The 27,111-nt window shown below is 39.0% G+C and overlaps 1 protein-coding gene across 3 annotated transcripts in view; it reads left to right on the top strand.

Moving 5' to 3' along the window:
• The window catches only part of AKAP6 (A-kinase anchoring protein 6), a 594,007-nt gene extending 567,074 nt beyond the window's left edge, over positions 1 to 26,933 (top strand). For all 3 annotated transcript variants that reach the window (XM_043983332.1, XM_043983334.1, XM_043983333.1), the window contains exons 13-14: positions 14,267 to 17,694; positions 24,521 to 26,933. In XM_043983332.1, the coding sequence (XP_043839267.1) occupies positions 14,267 to 17,653 (3,387 nt within the window). In that variant the 3' untranslated portion in view covers positions 17,654 to 17,694; positions 24,521 to 26,933. The remainder of the gene's footprint in view (positions 1 to 14,266; positions 17,695 to 24,520) is intronic.
• The last annotated feature ends 178 nt before the right edge of the window (positions 26,934 to 27,111 follow it).

Below are 27,111 nucleotides of genomic sequence, written 5' to 3'. Positions count from 1 at the left end.
CCATGCATATGTATATGTATGTATACACATATATACATGCATTCATATGGGTATATAATATGCCAATACACAAATGTGCATATAATATTAGTATATTATATACACATATTCATGTAAATCAAACATGGTCAATAGGGGAATTTGTTTTGCTTGATGGTACATGTTTGTAACATTTCCCCACCACCCTTGATTTTTCAATTGATGTGGGGTGGGGAGAATGTAGATCCAAAAAAAAATAAAATTTTTAAAAATGTTTAAAGAGTTTCCTTTACTATAGGACTTTAAGATTTAAGAAGATCTTTGCTCACAGTGGTCCTACAGGAGCAGCATGCTAAGTACTATTATATCTGTTTCACAAATGAGGAATCTAAAGAGATTCAGGGTTGTTACATAGCTAGACAGAGCTGGGCCTTAGAATTCTATTTACCTAATCTGATGTTTGTTCCCTAGGCATAAACCACAGAGCTCTATAGAGAAGGAGCTTAATAAATGTTTTTTGAATAGTTATCTTTCTTTAATACCCAAAGGGTCCCCATTATTCTGCTCTTACACATATAGAATTTCATCTTGCGCAATGGAAATTAGATGTGATTGTGGGCTGATCGGTATAGTTCTTCAAAGAAAGTAAGGTGTCAAATGCTTGAGAGGTCAAAAAGAAGGACTGAGAAAAAGTCTTTGTATTTAAGAATTAAATGACCATTGAAGAGAATAATTTCAGGTGAATGATGAGGTTAGAAGTCAGATTATGAAAGATTGAGTAGTGACTGAGGAAAGAGGAAGTGGTTGCAACAAGAGTAGACAGTTTTTTCTAGGAGTTTGTAAGAATAAGAGATATATGTTAGCTTGAGGGGATGGTAGAGTCAAGTAAGTTTTCTTTTTATCTTTTTTAAATTGTTCGAAAGACTTAGGCATATTTATAGGCAACAGGAAAGAAGTCAACATAAATGGAGAGATTAAAGATCAAAAGATTGATTGTAATTGTGGGGTTAATTTGCCAGAGGATATGGGGAAGGTGGAAATGAGATCAGGAGCTTGAAAAAAAAGAATAGAAGAAACAGAAATAAAAATTTCATTGCTAAAACAACAACAAAAAATAGGGCAAAATCAAAAAACAAAAAAGTTAAAACTGTTTAAGAAATATACTGTAAAAAACAACTGTCCTGAAAAACAGGGTAAAATATAATAATGGAGGAATCATGAAAAATCATGAAAATCTCAGAAAAATACAATAAAACAAAAAATTGCCCCAAATATTAGAGCCAGAAGATTAATAAAATTCATAGATCATAACTGATATAAATCTAAGTTACAAATCAACTGGAAATGAGGTAGTCAAAATCCACAATAAAAAAAAAGATATATTGCAAGTGGTTAGGAAGATATATTCTATAGCAAAGCTTCTCAAACTGTGGGTCACAAATCCATGTGGTGTCACATAAATGAATGTGGGGGTGACAAAAAATTTGGCAACAATAAAAGTTTATATATACCTATTTTATATATCTATATACTTGGGGTCATGTAAAAATTTCTTGGGTGACAATGGGTTGTGAGTACAAAAAATTTAAGAAGCCCTATTCTATAGAATTCTAATGGGAATTACATAGGACTTCACATAGGTTACAGGGTAGGAAAGAAAAGATTGGAACACACTAAGTTGAAAGGAAAAGAAAAATGGCTTGTAAGAAGAATACTTTATCCAGTAAAGTAGAGCATAATTCTAACTGGAAAAAAGACTTTTAACGGAATTTATATTTCCAAACTATACTAGTGAAAATGTCTTAGCTAGGCAGAGGCTTTGTAAAGTAAAGACAATGGAGAACTACACATGTACAAACATGTTTCTGGCAATGGAATGTAAGCTCCTTAAGGACAGCTAATTCATTTTTATTTTTGTATCTATAACACCTAACACAGTGCTTTGCACATAAATAATCCTTACTGATTAACTGAGGGGAAAAAAAGAATCTTAAAATATAAACAATTTGAACAACTCAAAAGGCTTAATTGAGATCATGTTTACATCATAATAGGAGGAAGAGAGACTAAAATAGTCCTCTAAAATTACCATGGTCTCTAAGGGCCCAGGAACGAACAGAAAGATATAAACTACTGGCCTGAGTGTTTTTTTTTTAAAAAGATGCTTATATCCAGAAGAAAAACTCTAGGGAAAGGAGAGGAGGAACATGGTGCAAATTACTATTTCATAATACTTAGCTTCTACTGGAGAATACTATTCAAATACAAAATGGAGTATAGAGGAAAAAGAGAATCTCATCAGCATTACTCTTACCTGGGCCAGGCAAGAAAAGTTTATATTTTTTTCTTTAAGTGAATGTTATAGATGTCTCTATTCATATGTAAGCAATATAACTGATATATAAACTTTAATGTAAGTCTATATTTCACATAAATATAAATTATATATGCATATAAACATGTATGTATAGCTAGGTGAGTCAGTACATAAGAGTACTGGGTCTGGAATTAGGAAGACCTGGAGTTCAAATCTAGCTTCAGATACTTTTTAGCTATGTGATCCCAAGCAAATCATTTATCCTTAATTTAATAAATTTAAGGCCTTGAGAGGTTAAATGGTTTTCTTAAAAATCGTATTTCCCCTTCTCATTCTAGAAAAATCATAATCTATATTATACTCTTATATAGCTATAGGTTGGCATGATTATTTTTATGACTCATTCATTTATATAACTCATCTTATACATTTCATCTCTTCCCTTAGATGATCATTTTTGTAACTCCCCCAAAGACCAGTGGACCTGCATGCAAAGTGCTTTGCATACAAAGCTTTGTGTCCATTCTGTTATAATTAATAAATGACTGTTTTTGCCATAAGCCCTGTAACCCGACCACCTCCACCCAGCATCATTACAGCAGCAGCCATTCATTTTTCTCTCCATTTCCCACCATAAAGAGACTTCAACCCACTGAACTAGAATTATTTTGGTCATTTAATGAGTGTCTTGGGCTCCATAAAGCTGGCAAGAGAACCAGAAAGGATCGTATATAGAAAAGTATATGGTCTTGCTAGTTGTGAGGAATGATATAAAAAAATTCAATGCCCTTAAAAGGGCATCACTAATAGGCACAGATATGATTTAAAAATCTGTGGCAAAAAAATGTCACTCTGCAAGGAAATCTTGGTCATGATGAATGCAATAAGGTCATACCCCTGTGCTAACCATGTTTCAGTCTGTCTGATCCTAGAATAAACAAAGTAGAACGGCTATGATTTACTATTACAAAACCTTCTTCTTCCCAGTTAGAAAGGACCCAAAGATGAAATCCTATATACTGAGGTCCATAAAACATGGGAAGAAAGTAAACTTGAAGCATCGTCCCATGTCTTGCCCACCTTGGCTTTTATTCTGCAAATAGTAGCTGCAACATCAACTTAAAAGTCATTGGAAGTTGAGACTATCTGTCATGCTTCAAGTAAACACTTATTACAAAAAAATCCCAACAGGTCAAGACAACCGTGGGTTTTTCTTTGCTTCTGATCTCTGACTAAGAACTTCCACTGATATGGGAATTAGTTGGGTTAGGTGTGCTATGGTTGTTAGGCATTGCTACTATATCTCTATATTAGGTATTTCCACTTAGTTAACATTAGCTCTCAAGAACTCGCAAAGACAATCATCTCCAAACTCTTTTGATTACTTCTATCAGCAAAAAATAAATAAATAAAATGATATTCTGGCTACTCATACCCAACATATATACATACATATATACGTGCACACATTTATTTATAATTTTTACACATATGTATATTATGTACTATTGAACTAATATATTATAAAACAGAAAATTAAAGTTAAAAATTAAAGATGAAATTTAAAGTATTTTAAAAATTAATGTGCAAACATTACAAGTTATTTGCCAAAACTGACCTTCCAAGGGACACTTGTGTAGCCACAAAATGATCTGAAAGGCACGAAATGATCTTGCTAGAGAGAGGGCCAGTTTTTCATACACCTCTCAACCTGGTTCCCTTCTGTCTTTGAATCCTTTTCATGGATATCTCTCCTCCATACACTCTGTCTTACCATACTGGCCCATATTTACTATTCTTCATCCACAATGCTCCATCTCCCCTCTCCATGACTGGGATGCCCTGGCTTCCATCAAAGCTCAAGTGCCTCTTTCTGCAGAGGGGATTTCTGGGTCTCCCCAGGTACTAATGCCTTCCTCTTAAGGCTTCTTTCCATTTACTATGTATGTATATATCTATTTATATACATGTTATCTCCCTCATTAGAACATAAGCTACATGAGGGTAGGAACTGTTTTTGCTTATTATTTCTATCACCATCAGCTGTGAATTTTAATATCTAGCCCTTGGATTTAAAGTGAAAACATTTGCACTTTTTTAAAAAAGGTAGCAGGGAGGGCAGCTAGGTGGCCCAGTGGATAAAGCACTGTCCCTGGACTCAGGAGGACCTGAGTTCAAATCCTGCCTCAGACACTTGACACTTACTAGCTGTGTGACCCTGGGCAAGTCACTTAACCCTCATTCCACCCCCCCCCAAAAAAAGGTAGCAGGAAAATCCTGCCTCTCAAAAAATCCCCACAACATAAATAGCTGCTTAAACATCAGATTCATAGCCAGAATATTAGTCAGTTTGGAAAAATACAATTCTTTTCTGTTATTAACTCATCACCAAGTAAGACAAACTAGCCTTCAAAGCTGGAAGAAATGTGAATAATAAACCTTTTAAAACAGGTTTTTCACCCGCATGCCAGTAGTGAATGCCACCATCTTTATGAGTTAGTATTTATTGGATCCATGCTACAATACTGGTTGCCATTGCTAATGAAAGCATTAAACCAAATCCTATTGCCTTTGATTATATTATTTTCCTTAGTTACATTACTATAGATAAATAATTTCTAATAAGTAAGCTTTTGAGCTATGGAAACATTCTTTTTTGTTTTTTTAAGTGAGGCAATTGGGGTTAAGTGACTTGCCCAGGGTCACACAGCTAGTACGTGTTAAGTGTCTGAGGCCGGATTTGAACTCAGGTACTCCTGACTCCAGGGCTGGTGCTCTATCTCCTGCACCACCTAGCTGCCCCTATGGAAACATTCTAATTAGTGCCATTCCTATCTCAAACTCATCTCATTTCCTAGTCCAGGGATGTGTGTTTTATGGATCAATTCAATACAATTTTGCATATGTTTATTAAGAACATCTACTCTGTTCAAGGCACTGTGCTAAGGATACAAAAATGAAAATGTCATCAAAGAGCTTATAGTGTGATGGTGAGAGAAGGATAGAGGTAGGGTGGTGGTGGTTGATATATTAAAGTAAGCCTAATACTGGGTAGAATGTTACTGAGGCAAGACAATGTGTTAGAAGAAAATATAAAGAGAAAGAGATCATTGACATCTGGGGAAATCAGAGACAGCCTCATGGAGGAAGGGGCACCTGCATTGGGCCTTAAAGAAGACAAAGTGTTTTAACATGCAGAGATATGGGTGGAGTTAAAAATAACGGAGAGAACCACCTATGTGAAGGTGTGGAGGAAGCAGAGGGTGGGGCAGGATTGGGTAATAGCCAGTTGTCAAGTTTGACCAAGCTGCAGAGTGAGTAAAAAAAAAAAAGTAGTAGAAAATCAGGCTATAAAGATAATTCAACATATGAAGGATCTTATATACCAGGCTAAAGAGCTTGTATTTTATCTACAATGGGGGGTGGGGGGGGCTGCAACTAGATATCTTTAAGCAGGAGTGTTATATGCTCAGAACTATGTAATAGGAACATTATTTTAGCAACAAAATGAAGGATGGATTGTAGAGAAGAGAAAGACTGAAGCTAGAAGAGTCAGTTAGGAGGACACTATAAATCCTATATTGGAGTTAATGAAGGCCTAGACTGAAAAAACTATGTTATTGGAGGGTAATGGGTAGGTGATAGTACAATAAGTGTATTATGGAAATAGAACTGAAAAAATTTGGCAATTGCTTAGAAGCGATCGAAGAGAGAGTCAAAAATGGCTCTGAAGTTTCAAGCAGGAAGATGGTATCTGACATATTAGAAGAAAGTCAGGTTTAAGAGAAAAGATAGTTTGGTTTTATCTGTCTTAAGGTTGAGGTACCAGAAGGAAATCTAGATAGATACGTTCACCCAACAGGCAACTGGAAATGTGGGGCTTGAGTAAGCTCAAGAGAGAGATAATGAGCAAATATATTGATTTTGGAATCACATGCACTGAAACAATCATTAGAATCATGGAAGTGGAGATTATGAAAAGGGAGAATAGAGTGAAGAGAGTTGGCGGGGAGGGAGGAGAGGGAGAGAAAGGAGGGGAGAGAGAAATACAGAGCCAGGGAGAGAGAGAGAAAGAGGGAAGAAGGGAAGGAGGGAGAAGGAGGGAGGGAAGGGAAAAGGGAGAAGGGGGGAGGGAGGGGGGGAGGAAAAGAGCCTAAGAGTCTTGGGAAATTTCCATACTTAAGAGATAGTAAAAGGAATTTAGTGATATAAAGTAGTAGTAAGAACACTAGACTTGGAGTCAGGAGACTTGATTCAAATCTTAGCCTAACTCTAATTAGTTCTGTGACTATTAGAAAGTAATTCCGCCTCCTAAGTCTTTAGTACCCTCATCTATAAAATGATGGGGTTGGACCAGTCGACCTCTAAAGTCCCTTATGTTTCTGAATCCTATGAACCATCCATATAACCATTTACCTCTAACATATTAGATGACTGAGTTGGAATTCATAATATCACGACCACCTAGAATAATGGGCTTAAGCTATTAAGGTGATAGTTAATACAAACAAATGTTAAGAGCTACATTTTAAATGTAAAGTGCAAAATTTCAACTTTATACATATGGGATGTGGGAGACCGTATCCAGATAGTACTTTCCATGAAAATGATCTCAACATCATTCTAGACTACAAATTCAATTTAAGCAAATAGTGTAGCAGGGCAGCTAAGAACCTACATTAAAAGAAGCACTCTTACCAGGTCAAGAAAGGTCTCTATTCATCTTCCTGAGAAACATATACAGAAAGTTAAATATGTCAAGAAATATAGCAAACTATTAGGATTAGTGATAGGATCTGTGATCTTAAATGCATCTATGATCTCACTGATGAATGTTCCCTGCAAAGACAGATGCTGTGCTACCCAGTGCAACTTTTGTTCTTATCTTCCCATTAGCTTAACACAAGGGATTGATCTAAGATTCTAGGGGCCTTCCTGGATTTCTCTTGACTTCTTGGAGCTAGTGTAACACATGGGTTGTCCATCAGCCTTCATTCTCACAATGAGAGTTTCCCATCTTCTGTTTTTTGGGGGTATTTTTAGTAGTAGTAGCAGTAATAGTAGTGCTTATAAAGTGCTTTAAGGTTTGTGAAGTCTTTTATATGTATTATCTTCTTTGATCTTTGTAACAACCCTGTGAGGTAAGAGCTATTATTAACCACATTTTACCAATTAGGAAACTGAAGCTAACAAAGTTGAAGCGACTTGCCCAAGGTCATACAGCTACTTAGTACCTGAAGTAGGATCTCAATTGGGGTCTTCCTGACTCCATGTCTAGTGCTCTATCCACTACATTTCTAGCTGCCTAAAACTATATGTACCCATTAATCAACCAGTTATGGGAGAGAGGAAAAATAGGCACCCCAGGTAAATATTTTCCATTAACTTGTTCTTCAGTACTTTTCAACTTGGTTCATTTTTAGAAGAAAGTTTATGTTCTTAAAATGTTTATTTTTGATCCAGAACTATGGTTTCAATGGTGTGTTCCAACTCCTAATGAAGACTAGCAAATGATGATTCATTTACACTCTTAGATTGGCCTAAGGACACTGGGAGGTTAAGTGATTTGCCCAGGGACATATTCGCAGTATGTTACAGAAGTAGATGTTAAATTCATATCTTCCCAAGTTCTGAAGCTTGCTTTCTGTCTCTTGTGGCAGATCATGTGTGTTTGTTTGTGTGTGTGTGTTTGTGTGTCTGTGTCTGTGTCTGTGCATGAATGCATGTATATGCAAACACTCACATGCGCTTTCTATGGATCAAGTTTTCAATACATCTCTCCTTGCTACATAGTCCAAGCCTCTGGAGCCAAAAAGCTGAGTCAGTGAACAAGCTACCTAACTTGCATATAGACCAAATCCCAGATGCCTGTATGAATTTCAAGTTATTGGTGTGGCATGTCTAAAAATACATCCATATCATATGGGGCACCATTAGAAATTGTCCTCCCGTATCAGAGAATAACAGGTTTTTACCCCACCCTCTTTTTTTTTTATTGAAAGACTAGTTCAATTATTTATTAGCACTTCCTTAGAGTACAGTGTCAGCACAGACAATATTTGAAATTAATATACTATTTGATTAGACTGATTGATTGTTCTTACAGCTGAGGATTTTAACATTCATTAACCATGCTAACCAGTCATTAGTACTTCCTTTATCAGCAAGCAAAGAATAAACAGAAATTCTAATAGAAATTCATCACAGAGAATGTATTCCATACCTAAGCAAGTGTTATGACTGCCAGTGTATTAGATTAACTGCTATAATATTGGAAGCATGAAAGATTTCTGTTATAAAATTTAAAAATATCCTTTAATTAATGTTTACTTTGTAACTGGACTCTTTTACACTTAAGTAGGCTATAGAGATAATCTCTTACATATCCAGTATAATAAAGTGCTAATGGATATTTTATACCTAATATGTTTGTGTGTGATCCTTTAACTATCAGTTTGAGGAAGGATTGAGGATTTCTAATGTTTCAGACGAATCTTTTTTTTCCACCTACTGAAGAATTAAAATATTGTGAACTGTTTCCCTCCCCAGTTAACCTGTTGAAAGAATTTCTAATTCATAATATTAAGTACTTACTTATAAGGGAGCTTACAATGAATGAATAGGTAGATGAATAGAATGAACAAAGCATTCGTTAAGTGTTTATCAGGCAGCTGGGTGGTACAGTGGATAGAGCCCTGGGGTCAAGAGAACCTGAGTTCAAATCCAACTTCAGACACTTACTAGATGTGTGACTGAGCAAGTCGTTTCATCCTGTTTGCCTCAGTTCCTCATCTGTAAAATGAGCTGGAGAAAGAAATAGTAAACTACTCCAGTATCATTGCCAAGAAAACCGGCTTATGAAAATTTGCACATGACTGAAATGAGTCAGTAACAACAACAATGGTCTTATCCTATGTGCAAAGCACTATGCTAAGAATCAGGGGTATACCTAGAAAGGCATGAAAGTCCCTGATATCAGGGAGTTCACATTCTAATGGAGGAGTCAATACATGTAGGAGGTTTTGGCCATAAGTCAGATGGAAAGGTCCCATAGTACTTAGGTCACAGCAGCAAAGCAGCTGGTTATGCATCTCCTTTAGTGTAATTTCCACTGATTAGATCAGATCTATGTCTTTTTTTTTCTTCAGGTCAATGAGGGTTAAGTGACTTGCCCAGGATCACATAGCGAGTAAGTGTCAAGTGTCTGAGGCCAGATTTTTTGTTTTTTAGGGACAAACATTTAATTTTTTTCCAGTTACATGTAAGGGTAGTTTTCAACATTCATTTTCATAAGATTTAGAGTTCCAAATTTTTCTCCCCCCCACCTCCCCGTTTCCTCCCCGTTTCCTCCCCGCTCCACAACACAGCAACCAGGTTATATATGTACAATCCACAAGTGCTCTTTTTATCAGTTCTTTCTATGGGGGTGGATAGTAAGCTTCATCATTAGTCCCTTGGGATTGTCTTGGATCATAGCATTGCTGAGAGTAGTTAAGTCATTTACAATTGCTCGTTGAACAATACTGCTGTCCCTATGCACACTGTCCTCCCACCTCTGCTTTACTTCACTATACATCAGTTCATGAGTCTTTCCAGGTTTTTCTGGGATCATCCTGTTTGCCATTTCCTATAGCACAAGACCATTCCTCCCCATCATATACCACAGTTTCTTCCGTCATTCCTCAAATGATGGACAATTCCCTTGATTCTCAATTCTTAGCCACCACAAAGAGTTGCTATAAATATTTTTTGTACAATTTCCCCCCCTTTTCTCTTTTTCATGATTACTATTGTTAACTGTTTCCCTTCCATCCTATTCCCTTCCCAGTGATATTTATCCTATTATCCATCTTCTTTCATCCTATTCCTCTTCAAAAGGGATTTGCTTCTGTCTGTCCCCTCCCCCAATCTGACCTTACTTCTTTTGCCCCTCTCTCTTTATCCCCTTTCCCTCCTATTTTCCTGCAGGGTTAAAGAGATTACTCAACCCAATTGAGTGTGTATGTTCTTCCCTCCTTGAGTCAATTCTGATGAGATTGAGGTCTTTGAGCCAATTTTGATGAATGTTAGGCTCATTTACTGCCCAGATTAAATAGATTACTCTACCCAGTTGGGTATGTGTGTTAATCCCTCCTTGAGGCAACTCTGATGAGTTTAAGGTCTTTGAGCTTTTTCTGATGAGTGTAAAATTCATTTACTGCCCTGCTCCTCCCCCATCTCTTCCCCCACTTCATAAGCTTTTTCCTGTTTCTTTCATGTAGGATTTTACCTCTGCCCTTCCCCCCTCCCCCAGTGCATTCCCCTCACCCCTCAATTTAACCCTAAAGATGTCATCATGGGGCAGCTAGGTGACACAGTGGACAAAGCATCTACCCAGGACCCAGGAAGATCCCAGCCAAAACCCAGCCTCAGACACAAGACAGTCACCCACTGCAAGTCCTTTTTGAGTGCCTCTATGGCCTGAGACCAATTCATATTTTTCTTGGAAGCTTTATATATAGGAGCCCTGATGTTGACATCTGCCTCTGAGGGTGCACCTCGATCTTCCTTGTCACTGAAGAAATTTTCTATTGTCCTCACCTTTCTCTGTCCGCTCATCTTGCCTTTCTTTTACTTGACTTTTAGCTCCTTAAAGTGGGGCACTGTTTCCAACCTGCATTGTCCCAAGTTTCAGAAGTCCCAGGCGGTATGATTTAAGGAGGACCAGGTTCTTCACTCACCTGGCCTGTTCCCTGGTCTCTAGATGACCCCATACCAACTTGCTAATCAACCAGCTTTTGTGTGTTGTGGTTGTCAGCTCTGATGAGCCTGTGCCCCCCCCCCCACTGCTACTCAAGCCTACCTCCTGGTTCCCAGCGGGGGTGAAAAACCCAAGTTCTGCCTCAGCACCACCATAGACCCCCATAGTCTCGCCCCTGCCAAGGGCTCAGCCCACTCACCAGACTGTGAGCTTAGTTCCAGACAACACTGGTGCTTCAGCTGATTTAGAGGCTCTGTGGGTCTCCTTCTCTGGTGAGGCCTTCCTGGGACTGGCTCTGTGTCAGGGTGACTGTGGAGTTGGGCTCCACTCTTGTCTCAGCACAGCAGCTCCCTCCTTCTGACCTTCCAAGCTGTTCTTGGTTAGAAGATTATTTCAGCATATTCTTCTGTGGGTTTTGCTGCTCTAGGCATTGTCCTACGGCATTATTTCAATGTTTTTTGGAGCGACCGTGTCATGAGTTCAAGAGCTCACTGCCTTTCCTCTGCCATCTTGGCTCTGCCCCAGAAGTAACCTGAGGCCTGATTTGAACTCAGGTTTTCCTGAATCCAGGGCCTGTGTTTTACCCACTGTGCCATCTGGCTGAGCTCCACCCCCCATCCATTTCTAATGTTGAACCATTTGAAAATGCCAATGACTTTAGTCAGAATTTCCTTTTCTGAATCTTCAGTAATTTTGACTACTGAGGAGGCAACTGTTTGGTCACATCTCTATAAAATTGATATCCTACATGATGGTAGCAGGGGCTAGGCTGCAAATAGGGTTAGTGCTCTGGGGCCTGGGAGGGCGGGGGTGGTGGTGTCAGTGGTTGTATAGACACTGCTTTCCACGAGTCTTAAAGAAAATGATGGTTGGGGTGTTGCTAGTGCTTCCACCTCTCTGGCACATGATGCCTTTTGTCTCTCCCTCAGGATCCTCAGTGTTTTGGGTAAGAGGTCTGGCTTGCCAACTGGGTAGCAGCTACTCAGATGCTGGTGAAGATGACTGGCCTCTCCTCCACAGGGCTTGCTCATTTGAATTATGACTGTAAGGGCTAAGCTATCTCTTGGCCAGTGTTAATCCCAAGGCTCTCTTGGGATTACTTGTCCTTTGATAGAAGTTGGAAAGATATTGGTGTTGGTGGTAGAAAGGTTGTTGGGTACGTTCTCCACAGATACATCTCACTTTGATGATGGCCGGAGGCCCAGGCTGAAACGAGGGTCATGGAGTACACTGTTATTCTTTGGCCTCCATGTCCTGTACATGCTACCTCATATCTCTCCCTCAGGCTTCCTTCCCCAGCTGCGTCTTCTAGGTGAGCTTGCCTACTTAGACATACACAGAGCAATATGGCAGAGAGAGGGAACATGCTGTGTAGTAGGTAGACAAGTGACCTCAGAGGCAGGAAGATCCCAGTTTAAGTTATACTTCAGGTTCCTCTTGACTGTGTGACCCTGGTCAAGTCACTTAACTTCTGAGTATACTCAGGCAATTCAATCAAACTCTAAGTTTCAGAGCAATCATTGATCCTTATGGGGGGAAAGAACCCTCATCAGAAACTCCCCATGGTGATAAAATCATAGATTGGGTAAAAAAAAAAAATTATGTGGCATGTGCTCAATGTTCCCTCCCTACTATGGGATAAAGAGCAGACTCCAAGAAAGGATAAAACACCCTTCATGAATACACCCACCCTGTTCTACAGAAGTGTTGCAGTACAAGCGCCAACACACCTACATGGTCCCATTTAGTAAAAGAACTATGGACAAGGCTGCTGGGGTTGGTGGTGTGTGTGCTTAAGTAGGCTCCTATGCCCATCTGCATCTGTTACTTATCTGCTTGCAAACTTTCTGGGAGGAAGCTTGTTTGAAGTGGAAATCTTTTAGAAGGTAATGTGATATCAATAAAATAGTTCTTGAAGATCTCAGTTTGAAATTCTTCTTCTCTTCCCCAACACACTTTTTGACCCAAGGCAAGTCAGAATATCTCTGAGCCTCAGTTTTCTCATCTGCAAATTGATGATAACATCACCTACCCCATGGAGTTGTTGTCTTGATCAAATGAGGTAATGAATATAACATGCTCTGTGAATATATTTTGCAAATATAAGCACTATACAAGGCATCCCAAAAGTTTTAGTGCAAGTTTAAGCTATTAAAATGAATAACTTTATGGAGGTAGCTAGGTGGTGCAGTGGATAAAGTGCCAGTCCTGGATTTAGGAGGACCTGAGTTGAAATCAGGTCTTAGACACTTGACACGTACTAGCTGTGTGACCTTGGGCAAGTCACTTAACCCTCATTGCCCTGAAAAAAAAATAATAACTTTAAGCTATTAAAGCTTAAAACTGCACTAAGATTTTTTGGGTCACCCTTGTATAATTGTCATTTATTATTATTATCTAAGAGGAAAGAGTTGGGAGTACTTTTTTTTCCCAACAGTGGCTTTTTCAGTCAGTCTTCATAACAAAGTGCTGTTAGGATCCTCATTTTACAATTGAGGAAACTGAGGCAGAGGATAAGTGACTTGCCCAGGATCACACAGCCAATAAGTATCTGAGGTTAGATTTGAAGTCAAGTTTTCTTGACTTGAGACTCAGTGAATCCATTCCACTGCCTTCATGTGCTAGATGAAGCATTTATTAAGTGTTTACTATGTTTGGGGCACTGTGTTAAGTGTTGGGGTTACATAAACAAGCAAGCAAAACAGTCTTTGTCCTTGAGGAACTTATAGTCTAATGGGGGTGGGGAATAAAAATGGGAGTGGGGTCTAGAGTATACTCCCACAATGGCAAGGTGTGGAGATGCCTAGAAAGTGGCACTAGAGGCCTGATTCTGGGTATGGTTTGGAAGTATATATGAGACTACATTTACCTTGACTTTTGTTGTTGTGGTGGTTGTGGTTGTGGTTTTTTTGGATTTTTGTGTGTGTTTTGGGGTTGTTGTTGGGTTTTTTTGGGGGGGGGTTGCAGGACAATGAGGGTTAAGTGACTTGCCCAGGGTCACACAGCTAGTAAGTGTCAAGTGTCTGAAGTTGGATTTGAACTCAGGTCCTCCTGAATCCAGGGCCAGTGCTCTATCTACTGTACCACCTAGCTGCCCCATGCCTTGACTTTTAATAGCAGTATTCATGATGCATTTTTTCTGGAAAGAAGAATCTGGTATTAACCAATTAAGAAAATAAACAGAAATTTTTTACTTTTTTACTTTTTTTCCTCTCTTTTGTTTCTCATAGGAGGTTTTGAATGTGATTGACCATGGCCTGATGGATCTAAATGGGACAAGTGAAGATGCCCTAGAATGGGATGAAACTGACATAAGTAACAAATTAATCAGTTTAAATGAAGAATCCAATAATCTTGATGTGGAACACACACATGCACACACCATGGCAAACTTGAAATCCGAGTTGGAGGATGCAGGCAGTGAGGACCGAAGTTATGAAGAATATGCTAGTGACCAAGGAGGATCTCACTATGGATCTAGCATCACTGCTCCCTCTAGCCCACATATCTACCAAGTTTATAGCCTTCACAATGTTGAACTTTATGAAGAGAACCACATGCCATTTCTGAAAACCAGTCCCAAGCTCCCCAGAATAACCCAGCCTAAAGTTTTAACAAAAAGTCTCAGTAAAGACTCTTCATTTTCATCCACCAAATCTTTGCCAGACCTTGTAGGTGGGATCACTTTGGTTAAACCTTGCACATGCCATGGAAGAGACATGAGCCGACACTCTGGGAGTGAAAGTGGCATCGTCAGTGAAGGGGATACTGAGACCACAACCAACTCTGAAATGTGCCTGCTGAATGATATGGAAGGACCCCTGAGTTACCCTGAAACTGAACACCCAGGTCCTCACATGAGTGATGTAGTTAACATATTAAAACAAAAAATTAAAGATGAGGAGGAAGACATTAAACCTCCAAATAGTTCTCGGTCACCCGTATCACCAGTGTGTTGTGTAAGTGGAAAAGATGGAGATTTAAACAGTGTTACCAAGCATACCCCTGATTGTTTGGAAGAAGAATTACAGGGAAAACATGATGTGTTTACATTTTATGATTACTCATACCTCCAAGGCTCAAAACTCAAATTACCAATGGTAATGAAACAATCACAGAGTGAAAAAGCACATGTGGAGAACCCATTGCTTCATGGTTTTTATTTTGATAAAAAACCCTGCAAATCTAAACATCAGACTACAGAGTTACATCCAGATGCAGCTCCCCACGAATCTATTTTGGCAAGTGCACCCCATGAAAGGGATTCCAATTCCTGTAAAAGTGGCAGTGGAGAGAAGACATTGCCTGGCATGCAAAGTGCCAAGCCACACTCTCTATTCTCCCAAAGCTCTTCCTTAGAGTCCCTTTCACCAGGAAATGACTTATTTGGATCAGGCATCTTGAAAAATAGTGATGGCCTTCAACGGAGCACATCATTGGAAAGCTGGTTAACATCATATAAAAGCAATGAAGATCTCTTTAGTCGACACAGCTCAGAGGACATCAGTGTGAGCAGTGGTTCCGTTGGTGAGCTGAGCAAAAGAACTTTAGATCTCCTGAATCGCTTGGAGAATATCCAGAGCCCCTCAGAACAAAAGATAAAGCGGAGTGTTTCTGACATCACTCTCCAAAGCAGTTCCCAAAAGATGTCCTTCACTGGCCAACTATCGCTAGACATAGCATCCTCTATCAATGAAGACTCGGCTGCCTCTCTCACTGAACTTAGTAGCAGCGATGAGCTCTCTCTTTGCTCAGAGGACATTGTGTTGCACAGGAACAAAATCCCACAGGATTCGAATGCGTCCTTCAGGAAACGTCTTACTCACTCGGTGGCAGATGAGAGTGATGTCAATGTCAGCATGATTGTTAACGTCTCCTGCACCTCTGCTTGCACAGATGATGAAGATGATAGTGATCTACTTTCCAGCTCTACTCTCACCTTGACTGAAGAAGAGTTATGTGTCAAAGATGAGGATGACTCCAGCATCGCAACTGATGAGGAGATTTATGAAGAATGCAATCTGATCTCAGGGTTGGATTACATCAAGAATGAACTGCAGACCTGGATTAGACCAAAGTTTTCACTGTCAAGAGAAAAGAGGAGATGTAACCTCAGTGATGAAATTCAGTGCAGCAAAGATAGAGGTAGCAGTGAGACAGCTAATGCCACAGAGGCACTGAATATTGAGGCCCTTTTGAATGGCTCCATAAGGCACATGCCTGAAAATAATGGAAATGGTAAAAATTCCTCTAAAATGCACGAGTCTGGGACAAAGAGAGAAAATAAGAAGAACGTTTCCAAAGCCAATAAAGATCCACTTGTGGATGACATGGAAAATGGCAATGTCGAAAGTGTGCCGGAAAGACCAAGGGAAACACCCGATGGAATTTCAAAGGTGTCAAAAGGTCTTGTTCCTATTGAGAATAAGACTTTCGAGAGTGAGAGTTGCATGTGTGAAGCTTTTACAGATAGCTCTGATGATTCAAATATGGATGGGAAGGAATTTGTTCCGCCATCTTCCAGGAACCCTCCAAAGGAATGTCAAAACTACTTGCTTTCTGAAATTCAAAGTGCGGCTTCTATTCCTACTGACAAGTCTTGTCCAGAACATGCCACTGAAACCAGTGTGATCAACAAACCAGATCCTGCACTACTGAAATCTTCATCTGACAATGCACCCGGAACAGCTGAAAAGCCTGCTGATCACCTCCCGACATTGGAGCCCAGTGAAACAGAAGAAAATGTTGCTATGGATGATAGAATTTCCTGTTGCAACTGTGAGTCGGATGCTTTACATAAGCGAGACACAGAAGATTGCTCAGTACACAACTTTGTTAAGGAGATCATTGACATGGCTTCAACTGCCCTGAAGAATAAATCCCAACCTGAGAGTGAGGCAGCCACTCCCACATCATTAACTCAGATCAAGGAAAAAGTATTAGAGCACTCTCACAGGCCCATCCAGCTCAGAAAAGGAGACTTTTATTCCTACCTATCCCTCTCTTCTCATGACAGTGACTGTGGGGAGGTCACCAGCTACACAGAAGAGAAAAGCCACACTCGATTGCCAACTGACTTCCCTGAATCAGGCCTAGATGAAAAAGAGGATATCGAGTGTTTCTTTGAGGCTTGTGTTAATGACGAGGAAGGTGAACAGCAAGGCTACTTCTCCAGTGAGTCACCAGAGGAAGGTGCAGTGCCAGAGAAAGATCCAATTTCCCCGGAAGGGACTAAAACCTCCTCTAACACCAGTGGGTTTTCCTTCTCGAGTGATCAAACAGACACGGGCACTTTAAGTCCCACTTCCCAGAAAGGATCTGACAGTGGAGAGGAAATGTGTAATGTTTTTGACACTTCAAACATCTGTGAGGTGAGCTCAGTACTACCTGCTGCTCCAAGCCAGAGCAATGGAGAGAGTGGTTCTGGGAAGCCAGGTGGTTCTGGGACACTGGAAGATGGTTGTGCTGCTTTAGCCAAAACTATAGTTCCAGGCCTCGCACTGAAGGCAGAGCAGCTGAAAGACCAGGCTGTATCGCATCCTAACAGTAAAACATTAACCTGTGAAGAAAACCTACTGAACCTTCACAAGGACCAGCATATAAATATGCACAGGTAGAATGCAATCCTCCCCGGGTACACAAATCATCTCATTGAAAGGTATGTGCAGTCTTTATGTGATTAAAGATACATGCATTGTGAAGGAGAATGGCACTCCACAGGAATACCATTTACCATATGCAGTTCCTATAAATGACTGGTTAAGTAAATCTATAAATATAGAAATGCAATTTTCATCCAACTCAACCAGCATAGAAGAAGAGGCTAAATTAGGTTGACTGGAGTTGCTATCATGATCAGAATTTAGGTAAAGTAAACTGAAATAATTCCTGTGAGAAAGAAAGAAAAAATAGAAAAGAAAGGGGAAAAAAATCTTTTTTTTTCTCTTTTTTTTTTTTTGGTGAGGCAATTGGGGTTAAGTGACTTGCCCAAGGTCACACAGCCAGTAAGTGTTAAGTGTCTGAGGTCAGATTTGAACTCAGGTCTTCCTGACTCCAGGGCTGGTGCTCTATCCACCGTGCCATCTAGCTTCCCCCCCCCCCTTATTTTCTCTTAATTGGCATTTAATGGGGATGTGATGTCTTGAAAAGAGGTCTGGAATGGGAATCAGAGAACATGGAATTGATTCCTAACTCTACCACTTACTTGACTACGTGGTCTTGGAACAGGCCATTTAATCTCTGCAGGCCTCAGTTTCCTCATTTGTAAAATAAATGGATTGAATTTAGCTTCTTTCTTTCTCTCTTTCTTTTTTTGGTGAGGCAATTGGGGTTAAGTGACTTGCCCAGGGTAACACAGCTAGTAAGTGTTAAGTGTCTGAGGCTGGATTTGAACTCATGTCCTCCTGACTCCAGGGCTGGTGCTCTATCCACTGCGCCACCTAGATGCCCCAAATTTAGCTTCTAATGTCCCTTCCAGCTCAGGGTCTGTGGCAACTTTTTCCATTATTTCATGCTAGCTGAGGGAATTGAAGCATTGAGACAATAATAACTAAGATATAAATATTTCGAGTTTTGCAAAGTTCTATAAACATGTTTTCTTGTTTAATCCTCACAACAACCTTGTAAAATATTTGTTATTATCAACCTCCTAATTTTGCCAATGAGAAAAAAGATGGAGAGTTGTAAAATTATTTTTCCAGGGTGACACAGTTAGTACTTGTCTGAGATAGGATTTGAATTCAGGTCTTCCTAAATTTAATATCAGTGCTTTATCCAGTATTTTACCTTACTGCCTCACATTATTGTCTGAATGATTCAGGTCCTCTCCTCTCAAATCTTACACACACACACACACACACACACACACACACACACACACACACACAGTCAGTGCCCAAATTAGGAATTATTAACCACAATAAAAGATATCACCATTTTGTTAAATCATCTTTTTCTTTATATTGGCCCCTTGGTGCCTTCCCTCTGAGACTATCTCCAATTTACCCCATATAGTTCCTAGTTTGTAGATAGTTACTTGCATGTCATCTTCCCCCATTAGACTGTGAGCTCCTTGAAAGGAGGGTGGAACTATTTGCCTTTCTTGGTACTGTAAGCACTTAGCACAGTTCCAGGCACATAGTGCACCCTTTAACAAGTACTTCTAACTGACTCAAGGAGGAAGGTGTGGATGTTTTGAGATGAGCAGTAGTTAGGCTATATAGGATCATGTTCTAGCCTGATTTGCCTTTGATGCTGGAATCCACTGCTGCTTTTATCACAGGTGATTCCCCAGTAGCATGTGATGCTTTCATAACTACTGAAAAAGGCCCCATTTGAGGAATAAAGGAAGGAGAGAGCAAATCAATGTTCTTTGTTTTGGGTTTTGTCTTAATTGGGGATCTTATTTTACCCAAACACACCTGAGGCTCCAAAAATACAATGCAGAGAAAGATATGTGACAGGTTAATAGAATTTGGGTAAAAACAGAATTTTAAAATCTTGTCTCAAGATGACAGGTTGGTTTCCATCATTTAAAAAAATCTCCCCTTTTAGAATTCCACTCTTCATATTTAATAAGACAGTTATTGATTGTTAAATTTGAGATGATCTTATATCCATAAGTGACACAAAGATTCCATTTTTTTTCCATTTCAAAAGCCCAGGGATGAATACTCTGGCTCAATCTAGTTTAAAAAAGGGAAACCTGAGCTACTCAATGTGGGAATCATATTTTACCAAAGTCTGAGCTTCCAGTTGCCCCCCCCCCCTTCGAAGCTTAATGTTGTAACCTAAACTCGTGCTATAGGAAATGAATTACAGAAGCAATCTACCCTAATTTGTTAACTTATTCAAATAACAGTTATTATACTTAACTATGCTAAAGATTATCTTTTTTGTGGCAGATTGTTTATTTTTTGATGAGCCTAATTACTGATTTTCTAAAGGTAATTTACATTTATTACAAATACATCTTTTAAAATGTGACAGATAAATGTTGTTCCCATAATGTATTATGAAAAAAGTTACTATTTAAAAACACATTATTTAATTTGAAAGATGAATGGCAAACATCATTATTTTTTTTCCTGTTAACACCTGTGCCCTAAACTCATTAAAATGTGTGATTCTGTGTAGAGCTCTAAGAGTTGGAGGTAGGGGGCAGGGGAAATCTATACCATATATGTGTGTGTGTGTGTGTGTGTGTGTTTAGATATACACCCTAAAAATAAACTCAGTATGTAAAATCGGAGAAACTTGACTTAGTCATGTAGTTCAACTAATTTTATACTGTTTCAGGCTCTATTTACATTGCTTGGGAATGAGAATAAAAGCGGTGAGAGCAAAGTATTCACTATTCAATGTGTCCATAGTCTAATTACATTCTTTATCAGCACGCAGTAAAACTGACCATTAGTGGAAAGTAAGGGCAATTCTATAAACTTCTCCAAAACCACCTCGGTTAGCGATTATGCGCAGCTTGCTTTGCCAGGCTACAGAGGGGCTTATAGAGCCCAGCTGAATCTCTTTTCTCAAAGGATATAAAAGCTTGAAAGAAACACCACTCTGAGCATGACATCATGTGACCATGACCCCCAAGTCACCAGTCACGCCAGGATCTGGAGGCTCATATTCAGAGCACGACAAACTCCAAGCACTAAGGAATCCCGTTCCCCATCAGATTTGGAAGGCACAGACTGCTACGTCTTGTGATCTTTTAGGGGTTTATTCCTTGTCCTTTGTAAGGAGCAGGCAACTGAAATGACAGCAAGTGCTGTTTTTGTTTTTGTTTTTGAATTTAAGGCAGGGGAAAAGAATCTTCTGATAGAGTCCTACCATCCTATAAGTGGGGCTGGCATAAAACCGTCTAGTCAACGTTTTCTAAGTAGGGATCGGTTTATTCTTTGTATTTGTATCCTCAGAGCCTAGCAAAGGGCCTGACAGAAGCCAGGCATTTGATAAATGCTTGCCAGCAGGATTGACTGGATCCCTTCTAAGTGCATCGCATTCTGATGTGCACCATGGGATGACCCAGAGGAAATAACAATCAGATCTCCATTACATGTAACAAAACAACATCAATAACAATAACTCTCAGCATTTATATGGTGCTTTAAGGTTTGCAAAGCACTTTGCATTGGTGCTTCACAGCAATCCTGTTAGGTAGGAACAACAGATCTGATTTTCATGACCAGCATCATTTTAGAGAGGAGGAAACTGAGGCACGCAGACTTTCTCATGGTTACAAAACTGGTTGTCAGAAGCAGTATTGTCTTCTTGATGGAAATCTAGCACTATCTAGCTCTATGTCTTCCATAAAGCAGGCGGTTAACCTTTTCTGTGTCAGATATTTTTATGTGTACAAAAAAGTACGGGGGATTAAGAAAACCAATTAAAATATTATGTTAAAAAAACAGTGCATGGACTCTAGTTTAACTCCTACTCTAAAGCACTTTAAAAAAATCATTCAGCAAGCATTTACTAAATGACAGGCCCTATTCTAAGCACTGAGGATGCAAATGAAAAGTGAAAATACTAAAACATGGTAAAAAGCCATTTGTATTAGAGCTAGAGAGTATTTCAGCATTGGGCAAAGCATCTGGAGGATTGGATTTTTCAGTTTTCATGCGATCGTTTGGGCATTGTATACATCCATCCCCAGGCTGTGTATTCCAATTCTGCCGGGAGAGCATGGATGACCCAGGACTATTTAACTTCTTTATGCCTTTCCTTTCTCCTCGATGCCCCCCCTACCCTGAGGTGCCTTCAGCATTAAGGTAATGAATAAATAGTTTTGTTAAAAATGACCATAAAATCTTTGGAAGTAGAAAGTGCTATGTATATAAAAGCTTAATGATCGTAATTGTTCTTCCCAATAGATAGATGCAGTCAAGCAAAGGAAAAAAGCTGCGCTTCCATTTAGCCCGTTTGAAAGGCAGTCAGTCAGAGAATTCTTTTATCAAGACAGTGTTTTTACTACACCAAATTCAATTTGCTGGCTTTTCCAGAAATAAATTCTGAGATCGTAAAAAGCCCCTATTTTATAATGTCATCCTTGGAAGTCTATAACTTAGAAGAGGTAGATACAGTATGCAAACAGGTAACCAAAGAAAACCTTTTTACCTACAAGGAATCTAATTAAAACTCACCATCAAATGATTTAAGGGAAAACGATCTAATCCAACCCACTACATATGATGCTGTTGCACCAGTTTCCAGGCACACTGCTGTGCTTTTCACCACTTCCCCCTCTTTGCCATGTTTCTGTAAAAATAGCGAGGTCAGTTACAGCAAATCACATCAAAGGAAAAGGTAACTGGATAGATCCAGATATTTCTGCTTAATTTGGAAGAGGCACATAATGCATATCTGGAGTGCCTCCTAGGAACTGCCTAAGAGATGTACTCTGCACTAATCTTTTTGCTGTATTCTGACAGTTATTTCTTCATAATCCTCATCATAAGCCTCTGCTCTTTGATGAATAGTTTAACCCTAAACTTCAGGCTGGAAAAATTCTAGGGTTTATAATTTTAACTCATTGCTTACAGCAGAAGTATGCTCCATTTTAGACCTTCCTTTCTCAGGAAGCCTTCCTGTTGCTGTTTTCCCCCTTTGGCTGTGATAGCATTTTTGTTTTTTGGATCACCAACTATGAGAGTTGGTGTAGGACATAGACTTTGGGAATATGAATGCATATGCATTATAATAATCACAGTAGCTGACATAGAGCACTACAATGTGCTCTTTCTATGCAAGTGTATGTATTACATATATTTAAAGTACATAATATGGGGTAGTTTATGTGAGCACAAGGTCATTTTCAGATTGACTGTTTACTAAGCATCCTTATGTAATCCCAAACTTCCTTAAAGCTTTTCCAATGAGGAGAGGAGAGGGGGAGAGAAATGGGAGAGGAAAAGAGAAAAGAGAGACAGTTGGTCCAAACCTATTATTATTTGGGTATTTCTTGAACCAAGGATCCTCAACTACTTATATTCTGGTCTGTCTGAAATTTAGATTTCCTATCTTAGCCAGTTGCTTGGGCCCACTGCTAATAAGAAGGCACGATTGTGTTTTTTACAGATTATTTTTCAAACCACAAAATCTAATTTAAAAAAAAAATTCACAATGTTTTCTACATCATTAATTCTTAGTATGAGCAAGTAGTTAGTGATTTTGGTTTGCTTTCAAAGATCTGAAACACATCACAATTGATCTCCATTTCCCTAGATATGGCCCAGTAACAGATATATTTATTTGCTCAAATCACATCTAATCAATAAGAATTTAGTAAGCATCTGTTACATTGCAAGCAATCCCTGCCCTAAAAGAGATTAAATTCTACTGAAGGAAAAACAACATGCTCATAGCTGAGTAGATATAGGAAACACAAGGCTAGGGACTGAATCTATGTCATAAGCATAACAGATGCTCAAATGAAGAAGTTCCTTCTGCCAGTGCAGGTTGGTGACTTCTTTGCGACTGAGCATCTTAGAGAGGTGACTTGAGCAGTGAGAAGTTAAATGACTTGCCCAGGGTCACACAGTCAGTATATGGCCAAGGCATAGGTCTTCCTAGCTTCAAGGTCAGCTCTCAGTTATGCCACACTGCCTCTTGGGACATATCCAGAATAAATTCAAAGTGATTTTGGCAGGAGGCAGGTCAATCAGATAAATAGCAGGTGAATCAAAAAAGGCCTTTTCTGGAAAAAGTACTTGTACTGAACCCAAAAAGGATTTAGAAGTTCTGAGAATGGGCGACTGCCCTTTGAGGGCTAACTCAAAAGTTGGGAGATAGAATGTTGTAACATGGGACAAGTAGGACAGTGTTAAAGTTCATGATGGGGAAAATAGGTAATCAGCCTGGAAAGACATGCTGGGGCCAATCTATAAAAGGCTTTGAATGCCAAAGAGAGGAGAGTGACAATTAGGTGTCGCTGAAGCTCCTTAAGCAGGGGTATGGCATACGTTTTCATCTTATGAGACTAATACATAGGTCCTCACATGAATCCTCCACTAAGTCACTGAAACCACAAGTTAAAATCAGAAGTCCACTTTGCAGGAAAGGGAGCTTAGCCTTAGACCAGGATGAGTATTCCCCTACCCGCTACTGAGACTGGGCTTTTGGCAACCTCACATTTTCATACCTATTGGAGCATTCTTTGTGTGTTGCACAAAAAAAAAAAAAAAAAGCCAGTTCATAAGCAACAGTGCGGATAGGGTCCGGGTAAAAGGTCAGATATGATGTTTTTCTTTGTTTCTTTTGAAACTGAGATTTTTTTAAAGAAAAAAATCAATAAATTCCCCACATTAATTCTAACACTTTATTGACACTAAAGTGAGTTTGTTGAACACTCCCATTCACACCGGTTAGATTCCTACATTCAGAGATGACCACCGGCAATCCCGATATAGCTGTCTCCAGTGTATGTGTTGCAAATGTAATTTCTGAAATGTGCTATGACTTTTTTGTTTGTTTCCTTTCAGAAGTCTGGTTGCACTCCGGGTGCAGGCTCATCCTCCTAACCCTGGGATGGCCTTGTGGTTCCATTGTGTCACTGCCTTTTGTTACACTGACTCCTCCCAAGATAAATATTCCTTCCAAATGCAATTCGTCCATGTGGGCTTTGTGATTTGGCTGCGTGGTGGTGCAGTGGTCCTCTTCAGATGATGGGTTGTTGGTTGTTTTTTTTTTCTTTTTTGAGGTATAGCAAAGCCATTTTTTTTCACAAGGATTCTTGTCCCAAGCTACCTCTACCGATCCCGTGCTCTTCAGTTGGACATTTGTGTTGGCTCTTCTCCTGACTGTTCTCTAAAGTTCTACAATTCACCAAATTGCAAGTGTATTTGATTCACCTGTCTAGAATGATATCTGCCAATGCTTTCCTATGTCATGTTTCATATATAACAAATTTCTGGTATAAATGCCTATGCTTACTAGCATGGTTTGACCTAAGCAAATATTTGATTTTATTTGATTTCAGTAAAAGAAAGAATACTTACTCTTTTTTGATTCTGATCACAATAAAAAATAAAGTAATTTTTTTTAAAAGCACCATTTTATTTATTTCATTTTAAAAAAAACCTATGCAACACTTCAAGAAACAACTACACAGTGTTGTATGTTATATACTGGTAACATTCTACTGTTAAATTATGTACAACATTTTGGTTTTTTATGCTTCTTGAGGTGGTAATGAGAAAAAAAGTTTTTTTAAAAATGTGTGCCTTGCTGTATTTCTTATACCATTTATTAAAAAAAAAGCTGCTTTCACAGTAAAATTATGTTGGTTTGAAAGGAGGAAATAGCAAGGTTAAGATGTGTGAATAATTTCTGTATATATGTATAACCAAGTGCAAACATTGATGTATAATGACAGTATAAGATGCTTTCATGTTTTGTGATGTCTAGTGATGTGGAAAATATAAGCCTTAAATCCATTAGATTGCATGGTAATTAGAACTGGCATAATAAACATAGTTTATTGGGGGAAAAAAGCCGAACCAGTGATCTCTTCTACCTGTACTCCTTTAAAAAAAGAAATTTCTGCATCTTGTTCTAGAAATAATACACAATTTTGAAATTTCAATACTTGGCAAGAGGCTTTGAGTTACTTTACCTAAATCAGGGACTGGGAATGGAGCCTCCAAAGTCTCATGGTCTTTCTCATCATACACATGTACACATCAAGACTCAGCAGCATCTGACTATAAACTCACTGCATTCCCCCCCACATCAATTAATAAATATTTATTCAAGACTTTTATTTCTTTTTATCATTAATTGATTGTTGATTCATTTCAGGGTTTGTATTTCCTTTAAATTTGACTTATTCACATAGTTCCCCTGGATAAATTTCACGTGTACAAATACATGGATCTCTTTTTAAAAATCTAAACTTAATATCCCTGTTACATCAGTGTAAGCAAATCCACATGAAATGTTCCCGTACCAAGACCACAACTAAATGGAATCGTTGCATTTAAGAATCAGAACATACTTTGGAGCGCATGTTTCCCAGAAATGCTAAAGAGGACAAATGACTTGCCTAGGAACTCATAACCAATTTATTTCAAGGGCCACACCTCAACCTAGGTCTCCATGTCCCAGAGGCCATTTATAATTTTTTTTTCCTTTGTAGCAGATCTCTGATTTTATTAGAATAGAGAACTCCTCAGCGCAGACTTTTTTACTAATGCAGAGCAGATTTTAGTCTTAAGTTTTAAAGAGTTGTCTGAGAAAGTGACTTGTCCAGGGTCACACAGCCAGTATGTGTCAAAGTCAGGACTTGAACCATACCACCCAGACCCCTAGACCCCCTATTCACTACTTCTATTTCATAAGGATATATGTGTACATATATGTATACATACAACACATTATAGAGTCTGTACACATATGTATGCATATTTACCCACAAGTATTTTTATTGAAAGGAAATTGCATGTGTTTTTGTACATAAAGAAACATTACACATCTATAGGCAATTTTGTGTATAGAGACACAAAGGTTTTTATAATTTGATTAATCACTAATTTAAACAGAACATGTCAAATAACTGTCCTGCACCACAACTATATCAAAGTGACTAGTTATTTACTCTTCAGTGGTACTTTTCCGATTGGGAATTTATAAAGCCCTTACTGTTCCAGAGGCAACTAGTTAAACAGTCCTTAGATATCTGGGCCTGGAGTCAAGATGGCTTAAATTCAAATCCTCTCTCAGACATTAATTAGCTGTGTGACCCTGGCAAGTCACTTAACCACTCTCCACCTTGGCTTCCTCAGCTTTAAAAATGGCCTCACAGGGGCAGCTAGGTGGTGCAGTGTATAAAGCACCAGCCCTGGATTCAGGAGGACCTGGGTTCAAATCCGGCCTCAGACACTTGACACTTACTAGCTGTGTGACCCTGGGCAAGTCATTTAACCCCCATTGCCCTGCAAAAAATAAAATAAAATAAAAATCCTCACAAAAAAGGGTTGTTGTGAGAATCAAATGGGATATTTGCATATCACTTAGCACAGTACCTGGCACATAATAGACACTCAATAAATGCTTTTTTTTTTTCCTTCCATTC

Source organism: Dromiciops gliroides, chromosome 2 (assembly GCF_019393635.1).
Source record: "Dromiciops gliroides isolate mDroGli1 chromosome 2, mDroGli1.pri, whole genome shotgun sequence".
NCBI classification, from domain to species: domain Eukaryota; kingdom Metazoa; phylum Chordata; class Mammalia; order Microbiotheria; family Microbiotheriidae; genus Dromiciops; species Dromiciops gliroides.
This window is presented reverse-complemented; position numbering and strand designations above follow the sequence as displayed.